Source organism: Gigantopelta aegis, chromosome 7 (genome assembly GCF_016097555.1).
Source record: "Gigantopelta aegis isolate Gae_Host chromosome 7, Gae_host_genome, whole genome shotgun sequence".
Lineage (NCBI taxonomy): Eukaryota > Metazoa > Mollusca > Gastropoda > Neomphalida > Peltospiridae > Gigantopelta > Gigantopelta aegis.
In genome coordinates, this window is record NC_054705.1 from 5,508,018 (window position 1) to 5,523,730 (window position 15,713).

The following is a 15,713-nucleotide window of genomic DNA, read 5'->3' on the forward strand; positions in this document are numbered from 1 at the left end:
ATATCACAAGATTGCGGACATCATGTTTATGCGTGGTTATGTCCACATGCGCGCTCACTCGTGTGTTTCTGTGTCTGTATGGCTGTTTATGCTGGCCATTCCAGAGACCGGACCCGGGAGGACATGCCTGAAACCTTGGCGGATAGAGGGGCATGCTGAAACTTAAACTCTCTTTACCTGGGGCGGGACGTAGCTCATTGGTATAGCGCTCACATGATGCGCGATCGATCTAGGATCGATTCCCGTCGGGGGCCCATTGGTCTATTTCTCTTTCCAGCCAGTGCTCCACAACTGGTGTAACAAAGGCCGTGGTATGTACTATCCTGTATGTGGGATGGTGCACATAAAATATCCCTTGCTGCTAATCGAAAAGTGTAGCCCACAAAGTGGCGACAGCGGATTTCCTCTCTCAATATCTGTGTGGTCCTTAACCATATAACCGTAAATAAAATGTGTTGAGTGCGTCGTTAAATAAAACATTTCCTTTCCTTTCCTTTCCTGTTTATCTGTGTTTATGTGTGTATCTGTGTACATCCACGTATGCGTATGCGTGTGTTAAAGTGACACACCCTAGTTTTTAAACACTACGACGTATTTTTATTATTAAAGTGGTTTTTGGTAATTTAAATAAGAAGTATTTACATTTTATTATTTAGAATAATAATTTTCGAAGTGGTTCTGGTTATTTAGAATATTAATTTTCGAAGTGGTTCTGGTTATCCAGGTTTTTGTAATACCTCAAAAGGTATTTTTTCATAATTCTAAAAACGTACGTTCGTCTGAGAAATAATGGTTAACAACACGGGCTCGAGTTATTTGTAGATGATATTTCCACTTTTAATCTTGACAGACTTTATCTTCTCTCTGTTATAATGCATGTCGCAGGTTTGTAGATTAACTAAACTTGGTGTCCGTTTTACGGGCTGAAACTAGAGCCTGCGGCTTTAAAAACGAACGCAACTAACGAAAGACGTTAGCTTCCTGACAACTGAACAGATCTCTAATTTTTGCACGCGAAGAAACATCCAATACCCGACGTATTCTTTGTGCTGGGGTGTTGTTATAAATGTATGGGTTCAAAAAAAAAATTAATTTATTTATTCGTGCGTTTGTTCATTCATTCAGTCATTAATTCCATCTGTCATTCATGTGTCCATTCATTAATGCATTAATTCACTAATTCATTCATTGTGTAGCGTAAGAAGGAAAGGGAAGAGATATCGGTTTCCGGCCAACAGTAGACCACAGAGGCTACGTGCGACTTTCTACCTTATCAATTCACAAAATTCACAAAAAGGCCGTCTCTTTCCATACAATAAAACATACATACATGGCCGTCGTTTTCTAAACAATAAAACATACACATATGGCCGTCTTTTTCTATACAATAAAAACATACACACATGGCCGTCTTTTTCTACACAGTAAAACATACATACATGGCCGTCTTTTTCTACACAACAAAGCATACACACATGGCCGTCTTTTCTATACAATAAAACATACACACATGTCCGTCTTTTTCTAAACAATAAAACATACACATATGGCCGTCTTTTTCTATACAATAAAACATACATACATGGCCGTCTTTTTCTACACAATAAAACATACACACATGGCCGTCTTTTCTATACAATAAAACATACACACATGGCCGTCGTTTTCTACACAATAAAACACACACATATGGCCGTCTTTTTCTATACAATAAAACAGGCCGTCTTTTTCTACACAATAAAACATATAATACATGGCCGTCTTTTTCTATACAATGAAAGATACATACATGGCGGTCTTTTTCTATACAATAAAACATATAATACATGGCCGTCTTTTTCTATACAATAAACACACATACATGGCGGTCTTTGTCTATACAATAAAACATATAATACATGGCCGTCTTTTTCTATACAATAAACACACATACATGGCGGTCTTTGTCTATACAATAAACATACATACATGGCAGTCTTTTTCTATACAATAAAACACACATACATGGCCATCATTTTCTATACAATAAAACATACACACATGGCCGTTTTTTTATACAATAAAACATACGTACATGCAGGGTTCGAACTTAACGATCGCCCGATCGCCCCTGGCGACTGAAAACGACGACGGGCGACTGAGAACCCACAGTAAGGTTGCCCGCCTGGCGACCGATTTTTTTTTTTTTAAATGAATAATTAATAAATAAATAAAAGTACAGCTATGTAGTATACTTCGCACCATGAAAAAGTGTAGGTCTGCTTTTACATATGAACATATGCCCAATATAATAATAGGTGTAAGGTAATGATGATGATGAAGAAGATGATGATACTTGCAGTGCCATGGCGTTAAGTGACTAACAATACCACAAATGTATTGACACTGACAGTGGAGAGTCACAGTGGCATGTCTGTTATTTATTTAAAGAGTGGGTTGGTTGAGTGCAGGAAAATACTCAAAATAAATGTTTTCTCTTATAATCTGTTGCAATATTCTTGTTTTTGTTAGAAAATATTATTCGGGTAAGTGAAAATAGAACCGGGCAAGTGAAAGTGCTGTCACCACTTTCCCGGATGGCAACTCAAAAAAAGAGTTAAGCGCAGACACTGTACATGGCCGTCTTTTTATACAATAAACCGTACATGGCCGTCGTTTTTTGTACAATAAAACATACATACATGGCTGTCTTGTTCTATACAATAAAACATACATACATGGCCGTCTTTTTCTATAAAATAGAACATACTTACCTTTTGTTGTTGTTTATTTACCAATCTATTTATTCATATAAAATGTTTTTAGTTATTTTGATTTATTTATTCATTCAATCATTCAATCGTTCATATATTCATTTGCTCATTTCAACTTATTTTCGTGCTTATATGCAATTACGGTTCAATCACGCTGTCATGGGTACACAGCTAACTGCGCTGTCTGTTCAGGACAGTGGGTTAGTTGTTAGTTGGTTAGTGAAAGAGAAGAGGGTGCAGTGGCCTTACACCTACCCATACAACCCTTCAGAATCCGCTCTGGGTTGGAGCCGGTACCGGGATGCGAACTCTGTACCTGCCAGCCTGTAGTCCGATGGCTTAACCACTGCGCCACCGAGGCCGGTATTTCATTCACTTAATACAGTATAAGCTTCTGTACATTTAACTGTACCAACTCATAAATCTATCGCTATTGTGTTCTAGAGGTTTGATACTTAAAATAAGTATGTCTTTTTCTTTCTTTCTTTCAATAAATCTTAAATAAAAAGACATTACCGGGTATGTCAGATCGATATCAGATTGTTAATATTCTTAAAACCATCGATTGAACCCAGCGTTCATGCTTATCCGTATTAGTTCTGTTACTATGGTAACACCCAATCCCGTAGAGCGGATTTCACCTCAGCTACTGGACTGTTCAGGATACTGGGTTAGTTGTTAGTTGTTAGAGACAGTGAAGGCAGTGTAGTGGCCCACTGGGTCCTTAATCGCATGATCGGTGCGAACCCAATACGTAGAGTCGTATGTCCGATGGCTTAACCAATATACAACAGGACAACAGGTACGTTTGAAACACGTAGATACATAAATAACAGTTCCACACCTATCAACACAGGACACACCACCACACGAGAGAGGGAGAGAGAGAGAGAGAGAGCGAGAGAGAGAGAGATCGGGAGAGAGAGACCTAAGCGAGAGAGAGAGGAGAGAGGGAGAAAGAGGAGGGGGACAGAGGACAGAGACCGAGACAAGACAGAGGAGGAGTGGGGGACAGAGAGGAGAGAGACAACAACACCACACAGAGAGAGAGAGAGAGAGAGAAGAGAGAGATGCATAGAAGATGGTGAGAGACAGACAGACTCAGGGAGACGACTGGAGAGGGGAGACACAGAGAGGGAGGGAGAGAAGACACACGACACAGATGGGCGAGAGAGACGAGAACGGAGAGATGGTGAGAGTCCTAACAGAGAGAAGAGAGATGAGAGATATGAGCGAGAGAGAGAAGAGAGCGAGAGGGAGAGAGAGGACACACCCACAGGAGAGGAAAACACACACACATATAAGAAGGGAGAGAGAGAGAGAGAAAGAGAGCGAGGCGAGAGAGAAAAAGCTGTACAGAGGGGAGACAGAGAAGGAGGACACCACATACCCAGGAAGAGGAGAAACAAAGGAGAGGACAAGTAAGACACCACAAGAGGGGGGGGAGAAAACAACACACACATACACACACCCATACACATAACATGACACACTGTGCAGGTGGAAACACACACATACACAAATCAGACACACCCACACACACAGACAGAAAACACAAACACAGGAGAGCGAGTGAAACACACACAGAGAGAGTCGTAGAGAGACCGAGATAAGAAAGAGGGAGAGGGGAAGAGAGAGAGAAGGATAGAGACACACACACACACGGACAATCCAGGAAACACACACACTCACACACACACGAGCTAGAAGACAAACACACACACAAACATAACACACACACACAGACAGACAAACAGAGGGGGAAGAGAGAAGGAAGGAGGGACAGACAGAGAGAGAGAGGGACAGAAACATACACAGAGAGAGAGAAAGAGGAGGGAAAGGACAAGGGGGAAACACACAGAGAGAGAGAGGGGACACACACACATGGAGACCAAAACACACATACAAGGGGAACAAAGAGAGAGAGAAAAACACACACAGGAGAGGCAGACACACAGGATAGAAGATAACAGGGAACAGGAGGGGGGGAGAGGACGGAAGAGAAGAGGGAGAGGAGGGAGGAAGGAGAACAGAACGTAAGAGATAGATGGGGAGATGAGAAGAGGGGACACGAAAGGGGGAAAAAAAACAGAGACAGAAATAACGGAGGGGGAGAGAGAGAGGAGAGAGAGGGGGGAGAGAGGGGAGAGAGATTTGAGAGGCACAACTCACACGTTTCCTGTATACTGTTGATGCTCTTTTTAAAAAACGCCATAAGGGCCTCCCCCATCCCAATGAATACTGTAGCTGCCTTCTGAAAGCAGTGAGGAACCCACAAGCACCACCCTAGGAAAAACTATTGTATCCACCACTGTAGCCCAGAGAAAGATATTTACCTTCGGTGATGAAAGGTACTCTGATCTGAATCCACCCTTAGAGACGGCTGGGGGTGGGCCTCGAAAAGTTCGGCCAGTGGAATGTGACTCCGGGGATAAAAGAGGAACTTTCAGTAGTCGGGAGAGTGAAACGGAAAATTTCGAAGAAGTAGAAAAAACAGAAATTAGAAATCAATATTTTTACTTGAGGACAGAATCGTTCTTTTCGTTAAAGGGGGCAGATGTCTACTTTTAACAGTGTAATGTAAGTAATGTCTTTGTAAAACATTTGGGCTTGATGTTTTTTCTTGTTATTTGATTAGGTAAAAAAGAAGTGTTTTTGTTTAGGGTTGTGTTGGGGGTTGTTGTTTTTGTTGTTTGGTTGTTGTTGTGGGGGTTTTTTTTGGGGGGTAGGGTTATTTTTGTTGTTTTTTGTTGTTTGGTGTGTTGGGTTTTTTTTGGTTGGTTTTTTTTTTTTACCTCTAGTTATTTTCAAAATTGTTTTTGGATGCTTGGAGCACCTGATTTTATTCAAATCTCTTCTTTTGTTTCAAGCTTATACTTTATCAGTATTAAGGGATATCGGATTTTATGTAATGGAACCATGGTGCTGTTGTTCATCAGGGCGATAACGACGATCACGGATGATGGGTATTGGTTAGGATGACTAAAAAAAGATTGTCTTGAAGATAATTAAGGAAGAATACGTCATATTGACGTTGATGCTTTCATGGTGATGGTCGTGATTATTGGAAGAAAGCTTGCTGAAAAGGGAATCTAGTGTAGTGGTTGAAAGTGGGTAGTGGAGTAGTGATTAGTAGGTAGGGGTTGAAGTAGTAAGTAGAGGATAGTAGTTAGTTAGCTGAAGTAGTAGGGGGAGGATAGTAAGAAAATAAATAATAATAATAAAAATAATAATAATAGTAGTACTAGTAGTGGTGGTGGGGGTGGTAGTAGTAGTAGAGTAGTAGATTAGTAGTAGTAGTAGTAGTAGTAGTGTAGAGTAGTAGTATAGTAATAGAGTCTTTAGTAGTAGTAGTAATAGAGTAGTAGGGCAGTAGTAGTATGTAGTAGTAGTAGTAAGTGGTAGTAGAGTAGTAGTCGTAGTAGTTAGTAGTAGTAGTAGTAAAGTAGTCGTAGTAGTAAAATAAAAAAGTAAAGTTACTAGTAGTGGTGTTTGACGGAAAGTCATTTGAATCAGTGAAAAAACCTCTAAATAGTCGCATGTGCAAGAAGAGAGAGTCAATTAGGAAAAAAGGAAGGGGGGGGGGGGGGGGCATGTTCGACCCCCTCTTCCCTCCCCCCCCTCCCACACAAAACACACAAAAAAATACTTCGCTCGCCGATGTCTAGACTCCCCATCGCTGCACAATTTCCTGCTAAATACTTATAATCAAGGGGTAATTAAAAAAGAGCTCGATGGTCTACCCAGTAGATCTAACAAAATAACGTAGAGTCCCATGTCCCAGGGACATGTCAAGGGGGGGGAACAAGGGTTAAAGATGGGGCGAAATTACACATCGCCTTTTATAACGTTATTCGGGAGCCTACAAATTCTAAAAATATCGGGCGAGGAGGGGAGCAAGGGGGCGAACTTGTTGGGTCTATTTCAACATTACAAAAATGGGGAAAGTGCAGTAATAAACCTCTGATTGCATACTAGTCTAAACCGGTTTTTAGGGGTATACCATCAGAAGGTTGAGGGGGTGGGGGGGGGGGGGGGGGAGTCGTCTTAAAACGAATGAAGTGGAAATTTATTTGAAATTAATTTCCGGAATACTTCGTAATAAACGGATCATTTCGTATATTCCCTCGACAGGGAATCCCGGATGTTTTCAAAAGTATTTTGGGTGATCACTGGCATGATTTTGCAAGGAAAGGTTTTGATTGAAATCGAATGAACTCCAACGGGGTGCTGTCTAGATCCAAAGGTAATGGTAAGGGAAACCAGTGGAGCGAATTTTAAGTTAGATTGACTTATAAGGTGCTGTCGGGAACATCGGAAGTCGTGTCGGGAAAAGAGCACCTTTAAGTGTCAAAGGAAGAAAAACAATATATTATTGATATTGACGAACCTGAAACGTTCCCTCGCGTGATCCGTCAGGTCGACGACGTAGACGTCGGTGTCCCTGTCGCCGTTCTTATTGATGAAAAACATCTCCACTGATGCTGGCGGCAAACAAACGAAGGAAAAAACACAAACAAGGGGATGGGGGTTTTATATGTCTGAGAGTGTATGCAGGAAGGCTCACATCCCAGCAGACGTCAGAGGTGGGGATGCATGAACGCACGCACCTATTTATGAATAGATGTATACAATACCCTCAATATTGTACACACTTGTACATCAGATCTAAAAAACAAAGTTGAGAATCTAATTTCAAATCGTCTATCACAGCCGTGCTGGCACTCAGAGTTATGGGCACCAATTTGCACAAAAGAAGTACTACGATAGCATCGGCCAACGATACCTATATGTAGTTGGCATGTATGTATTGATGAATGGATGTATGTAGGATGTATGTATTTATGTAGGATGCATTGTATGCATGAATGAATACAGATTTAATCTCTATATATTGTAGGTATGTCGGGTTGATTATTTCAGGACGTATATGTTAAAGCACTGACGCCAAGGGATAATTAAATAGTTTCCTGACTAAAAATTGTCTCATGCCGCTGCGGCGACTCGAGCCTCTGGCGCTGGAATCGTCCACAGGTCCAGACCACTACGGACCACCCGAAAAAGATCTGTACGTAGGCACATCAGAGATAGGTTTAAGGATCCGCGGGGCCTGTAGTACAAATAACAGAAAAAAGGGCCCCCTCCCAGGACTATATATGTTGCAACCAACTAGGGGAGAGAGGAGGGAAAAAATGACCAGGGGAAACTAAATGTACACAGGTGATCTCGGGATCCCCTAGAGCGCGCGGGCCCGTAGAACGTGCTGCGTGAAGGTAAAAGATAAACCGGCTCTGAAGTACATAGGTACTGCATGTACGTAGCGTGCGTGGGTATGTACGCACAGCAGTGCAGTTATAATCGGTATAGTCTATAGATGTGTGTATTCATCTACATAAGAAAACCGTATCACGGACCAGTCAGGGAGTGGGTAGCTGAGTCCATTCGAAAAAAAAAACGGTAAAGGGAGGAGGTGAGTCCGGATTCCAAAAGGGGGGGGAAACGCTCTTCCAAAAAGCGAGATAGGTAACAGGGTGCTAAAAGTCTCGGAGTGACCAGGGCATTATGGGAACGCAGAGGGAGAATCAAAGGCCGGTGTGAATTGGATGGAGGAGGAAAAAGAAGATCCGATGCATCCGATATGAGAGGGAACCGGCATGTCGAGTTACTCGGATGAACTCACTAAAAAGGGAGTGGTGCAGAGAAAGGATGTAGAGTCGATCGGGGGAAAAATGGGAGGGAAGTACGTAAATACGTCAGGGGTGGAAAAGGATGGAAGAGGATGAGTGGAGCGAAGACGAGAGAGAGGATAGGAGAGAGAGAAGAGAGAGGAGGAGCGGAGAGAGTAGAGGAGAGTAGAGAGAGAGAAAATGAGAAGAGTGCGAGAGAGAGAGGAGGAGAAGATAGGTAGTTATAGGACACAGAAAACCTTTCTTATGACACTTACTTAGAGATTATATGGCAAATCGCCCTAAACGTGTTTAGTGTATGGGGAGGCGATACAATGGGTCCGCATGGGTATCATCCAGCCAGCGGTAAATTGAAAATTGTATGCTCTGAGCACTTTTATATGAAGAAACTTTGAACCAATTTGTGGTTTGCCAGTAAGTAACCAGTGATTGTAAGAGTCGTATTCGGTGGATTTTATCGGAGGATTTGCACTAATGAGCGTCAGAGAAGAGGAGAGAGAGAGAGAGGGGAGAGAGAGAGAGGGGATTGAGAGACATGACGAGAGCAGAGAGTATTAATGTTAACGTATGCTTTATATACAGTTTTAACAGTTAAAATAATTACATACTATATTAATGTAGGGTTAAGAGAAACAGAGATTGTTGATAAATATATTCTCTACAAAATCAACGTACCATGTCTTCGCTTTTAACCATCATTAAGAAAATAGCAGACTACGTGTTAATGCAATTATCGAGTATTGTTTATTCCGAAATGTCTTCCATATGCTTCAGTGTCATATAGCTAGTTAGCTCCACGGTTTCCTAATGACGCCTTGGACCTGGACAACAACCCACTGATTACAGCCGGAAGCACGACTCGCCATACACAGATAAGTCATCGTAATGACTTTATTCATTCCAACTGACAACTCCAACTCGCTCTCTATTGAACGATTATTACGTCTTCGGGATTGGAAACCAAAACTTAACGGCTTTAAGGGTGATTGCTTAGCCACTAAGCCACTGTGATCGTTTCATGGACAAACGTACAACCTGTGTATCATGTGTAAGGATCATACAGATTGGATGCGGCGCGTGCGTGGGGTCCGACGTAACAAAAAACAAATCCAAATGCATTAGTTTCAATGAAAACGTCTAGACCGGATGCAAAACGCTTGCGGCTGGCTGCAATAAAATAATCGTATACGCCCAAAACGCAAAACACGGACTCATCAAACACAACTGTCGGGTCGCATGCACGCGCCGCATCTAACTTATAAGCGCCTTTAAAGTTTAAAATGTGAGTATTAGATGACGTTTAACAGTTACTCTTTATCGGTATATAAAAGTCACGTTAACATTCTTACCCAAATGAGTCTATGAACATACTACTCATTACTCTAATGGTGTAAGAAATTCTAATGTCTGTGACATTATACAACCATAATGGATCTGTGGTATTTAGGGGAAAATATCGATAAATTTTGAATTTATTATGTCGTTTTTTTAAAGTAAATTAAACCATATTTAATACGATTAATTTTTGGACCGTTCACAGCAGTCAACATATTCGCAAACGTACAATCTATAGGCTATAAGTGGGGGCGTGGTTGTTATTGTTAACATACGATTTTAGAGAAATAGTCAATGTTTATAGACATATTCCGCACAAATTCAGCATTATTTGTATATTGTTTTAACAGTTAAAAATATCAGACTATGTTAATGTTAACGCACCTTTTTAGAGTGTTAATAAATGTATTTCTTTCAAATTCAGCATCATTTATATACTTTTTTGACAATTAAACGTATCAGACTATATTAACGTACGCTTTTACAGAAACAGATACTGTTGATAAAACTATTCCTTACAAATTCAGCATTATTTATATACTTTTTAACAGATAAATATATCCGACTATATTAACGTACGCTTTTAGAAAAACAGACGCTGTTGATATAACTATTCCTTATAAATTCAGCATTATTTATATATACTGTTTTAACAGTTAAAAACATATCAGATTGTATTAATGTTAACGTATCCTTTCAAAAAGCAGGAAATATTGATAGAACTATTCCTTACAAATTCATCATTATTTAAATACTGTTTTAACAGTTACAAAATATCAAATTGTATTAATGTTAACGTATGCTTTATATACAGTTTTAACAGTTAAAATAATCCCATACTATATTAATGTAGGGTTTAGAGAAACAGAGATTGTTGATAAATATATTCTCTACAAAATCAACGTACCATGGTCTTCGCTTTTAACAATCATTAAGAAAATAGCAGACTACGTGTTAATGCAATTAACGAGTATTGTTTATCCCGAAATGTCTTCCATATGCTTCAGTGTCATATAGCTAGTTAGCTCCACGGTTTCCTAATGAGGCCTTGGACCTGGACAACAACCCACTGATTACAGCCGAAAGCACGACTCGCCATACACAGATAAGTCATCGTAATGACTTTATTCATTCCAACTGACAACTCCAACTTGCTCTCTATTGAACGATTATTACGTCTTCGGGATTGGAAACCAAAACTTAACGGCTTTAAGGGTGATTGCTTAGCCACTAAGCCACTGTGATCGTTTCATGGAGAAACGTACAACCTGTGTATCATGTGTAAGGCTCATACAGATTGGATGCGGCGCATGCGTGGGGTCCGACGTAAACAAAAAACCCAAAACAAATCCAAATGCATTAGTTTCAATGAAAACATCTAGACTGGATACGAGCGTCTACAAAACGCTTACGGCTGGCTGCATTAAAATAAGCGTATACGCCCAAAACGCAAAACACGAACTCATCAAATACAACTGTCGGGTCGCATGCACGCGCCGCATCCAACTTATAGGCGCCTTTAAAGTTTAAACTGTGAGTATTGGATGACGTTTAAAAGTTACTCTTTATCGGTATATAAAAGTCACGTTAACATTCTTACCCAAATGTATCTACAACAAAGTGTTGGATACGTATCCAGACTGACTGGCTTTTTTAATTTCTCGCGGTTGGGCGTCAATTTCTTTTCTGTTTTTAATGGAATTTGCGGCCAAAGTCGAAGTCATAAAAGTTGTCTTGGCTATATGGAAAATGTTACGGGTAATATTTAGGGTATAAAGGCAGAGGATGGGGCACCATGACCATTAAGACAGATGAGGGGGACGTAAAAAACACTAAATAGACCCATCTTTTCTACAGAATCATTCTTTAAAAATGTTGACAAAAAAGAAGAAAAGCTGCATCAATTCTCGAACTTTGGTCTGATCAGAGACCAACCGTTTCATTTCTCTCTCTTTTTTCTCTTTTTTTTTTAATCACTATTTGAATAAACGAGGTCAACGGTACAAGTTGATTTGTCCTACACAGTTATCAGCTATGTCTTCTATGGTTGAAGTCTTACCGGATGTTGTCTAAAATCCAGGCCATAGTCTCGAATCGATCTGTTGTTTGCATTCTCTAGGAACTGTTTGCAGATCGTAGAGTTGGTCTTGTACGAGGTGAGTAGCAGAACACTTTGGTAGGCTTGTTTCAGCGCCTGTGAGAAGTTGTGGGGAAAACAGTGTAAACAAACAGTAAGGTATCTGGAATCCTACAGCAAGGGCAAATCGTTCGCCTGAAGCGCGGATGGTCAAAGATCTATCCTCATACGGATAATTGCCATATAAAAGGTCGTGGTATCATGTCTGTGGGAAAGGTGTATATAGAAACCCTTGTTACTAATGGGAAAATATAGCGGATTTCCTATCTAAGACCATGTGTCAAAATTATCAAATGTTTGGCATACAATAGCCCATAATAATAAATTATTCTGCTCTGTAGTCCTGTTTACATCCACACACCCATGGAGCTATCGTTGTTTCACAAAACGACAAAAAATATACCCTCCCACCAGTCCATCAATTCAGACCCCACATAACCTTCATTTTAGTTTAAATTAAAGAGTCTTTATTAGCAAAATAAATAATTAACTTAGTGATACCTGGACTGGAAGCCATTTAAGGAAAACACACAACGTTAGCATTCGGGATATATGAATTATTGCTGAATGATAATAATAATGGAATATGCTATCATCAATCGTTAGAGCTTATAAAATCTGTTTTTGATAATGTTGGAATGTATTATATAACATTTAGTGAAATATCTTAAGATATCAGTGAAATAAAAGTGTTATCACTCAGTCGGTGACGATAACACATTTTAGAGTGAACATTTTACTTATTTCACTCTAAAATGTGTTATCGTCACTGTAAAAAGTGTTATCTTTACTGTAAGAAAGCCGGAACTATTTTGTTGCTGGCATTTAAAAAAATAAAGGTAAATTACCAAAAGTTATATAATAAATAAAAAATGTCATGTTTTTTGTCAAATATGATTTATATCTCATCTCGTGAAGTTTGCAATCATATCGCAAGCGACATGAAATATCCTCTGTGTATGGACTGCACAGTGTAACCAGCTACATGATGTAAATCTACTAAAATTAATAATTGTTTTAAAATTACGGGATCAGTTCAAACAAACATGGGACAATGGTATTGCTAACTTATCTGAAGCATCGTTTTACAGACTGTTTAAATCAAATATTGTGTTCGAGACACACTTAACCAATCCAGAGAAAAAAACAAACAAATATTGATTACCATTATTACGTTTTGGACTCTCGAAACATTATCTTCCAATTGAAAAAAGAAGCTTGTCTTGTTTAACAACATCACTAGAGCACATTGATTTATTAATAATCGGCTATTGGATGTCAAACATTTTGTAATTTTAACATATTATCTTAGAGAGAAAACCCGCTACAGTTTTCCGTTAGTAGAAGGGATCTTTTATATGCACTATCCCAGATACAGGATAGTATATACCACGGCCTTTGACATATCAGTCGTGGTGCAGTGGCTAGAACGAGAAATAGCACAATGGGCCCATTGACGAGGATCGATCCTAAAACGATCATACATCTAGCGAGGGCTTTAACACTGGGTTACGTTTCGCCCCTCCAATTGAAAAAGCAGATGGAACAACATAACTCTGACAAATATAACACGCTGTTTGTGTACACATAATGAAAGTGGTGATGAATTTCATCATATAATGTGTTGCCGTTTCTAAAAGATGAAAGAATAAGACTTCTGCCAAAGTTTTGCCAGTCTAAAACAAATGTTTACACATTTAGAATGCTATTTGACTTTGAAAAACTGGTGTTATCAGAAAGTCTGCAGTCTTTTTACACATATAATGCACATTCATAAATCACATGGCTAAAATTTATGTTTTTACGATTTTATTTTAGTTGTATATACAATGTATTTCTTCAAATGCAAGTTTGACATAAACTTGTTGTTGAGGTGTTTGGGTTTGTTATTTGTTGTTGTTTTAAGGGGTGTATGTTTTTTTGTTTTGTTGTTGTTGTTGTTTTTACTTTTATATGTTTGAATATCTGATGCACATCATTATTATGACGAACGTGTCATCTTGCCCTATATTTATTTACTTATATTTTTACAATGAAACTCATATGCCGGTGAATTATGGTCAGAGTGTAAATAAAGTTCATTTCAGTTCAGGTAGCAATTAGGTATGCAAACCATAAATTTATATAAAGCACATTTTATAGACCTCCAAATGCTAGGACTTAATAATGGAATCTTATAAACGAATCTTTACAGAGAGTGCCAGACAAAAGACTAGCTAAATTTGTTATAGTGGGCGATTCTAATGCTGTCTGTCCTACTAAACTTCATTCGAAAATAGAGGCTTTAGAAATGAAATATGGAGTCCATCAAGCAACTTCCGAACCTGCCCAAATGACCGAGCACACTAGCACTTTACTATAACTAATTTTGGCATCGTGTCGTGATGACGTGATTAATGTGCGTACTATTCTTTATTTGGTAACAGACACCACGCAGTTTTTGTCACACTAAAATTTAGAAAATCTGAAGATTCAGCCTTTAAAAAGGTTTATATGGAATTATAGCAACATTCAAGATTAATGCATTCGTGCCCACTGTACCGAATTAGCCAGGTTTTGCACGGTGCTAGACCAATCTGTCCAGCACCCCAGTGCTAGACGAGTTCTACATACGTCTGACGTTATAACTCATGTTTTACGATTCAGGTCATATCTTTCTTTTACAGAATTATGTTGCCATTTCACGTTGTATCATTCGTCATAACTCATATTTTACGATTGACGTCATACGTTTTTTTTTGGTTTTTTTGACAGAATTAGTATGTTTTGCCATTTCACGTTGTTTTATTGTTTTAAATGTATTTACACAAATTAATATTTTCAAGTTTATATTTATTGTTAAGTTGTTACATTTTTAGTTTTATGTTACATAATGTGGACTATATTTTTCCGCGTATGATTAAATGAGTTTGTAGGTGTAATCTTCATGCATCGTTCTACAATAAACAAACCATATCTTACAAAATCAATTTCTGTACTGTAATTAAATCGGCCAAAAAAAAAAAATCAATCACAGTTGTGAGGTATAGATAATATATAAGGCACTTCCAAACATCGGGACAAAATGTTGTTGTTGGGGTTTTTTGTGTGTGTGTGTGTGTGTGTGTGTGTGTGTGTGTGTGTGTGTGTGTGTGTTTTGTAAGGACATCGGTAAACGTCGGCTCTCACAACAAAAACACATAATTGCCGCGGATATACACGATATATAAATGTAATACACACCATTCTAACACAGCTAGTTTGGGAAACTGTACCACAGCGCATATACACGACATCTAAACGTAATACACATCAATCAAACACAGCTAGTCTGGGAATCTGTACCACCGCGGATCTACACGACATCTGAACGTAATACACATCAATCAAACACAGCTAGTCTGGGAAACTGTACCACCGCGGATATACACGACATTCTTAACGTAATACACATCAATCTAACACAGCTAGTTTGCGAAACTGTACCACCGCGGATATACACGACATCTGAACGTAATACACATCAATCTAACACAGCTAGTCTGGGAAACTGTACCACCGCGGATATACACGACATCTGAACGTAATACACATCAATCTAACACAGCTAGTTTGCGAAACTGTACCACCGCGGATATACACGACATCTGAACGTAATAAACATCAATCTAACACAGCTAGTCTGGGAAACTGTACCACCGCGGATCTACACGACATTCTTAACGTAATACACATCAATCTAACACAGCTAGTTTGCGAAACTGTACCACCGCGGATATACACGACATCTGAACGTAATACACATCAATCTAACACAGCTAG

The 15,713-nt window shown here is 39.2% G+C and overlaps 1 protein-coding gene across 1 annotated transcript in view; it reads right to left on the bottom strand.

The window, feature by feature from the left end:
* LOC121377818 (atrial natriuretic peptide receptor 1-like) overlaps nt 1-15,713 on the bottom strand; it is a 62,515-nt gene that overhangs the window by 44,043 nt on the left and 2,759 nt on the right. The window contains 3 exon segments of the mRNA XM_041505917.1: nt 7,144-7,237; nt 7,729-7,819; nt 11,835-11,969. Of these exon segments, the coding sequence (XP_041361851.1) occupies nt 7,144-7,237; nt 7,729-7,819; nt 11,835-11,969 (320 nt within the window).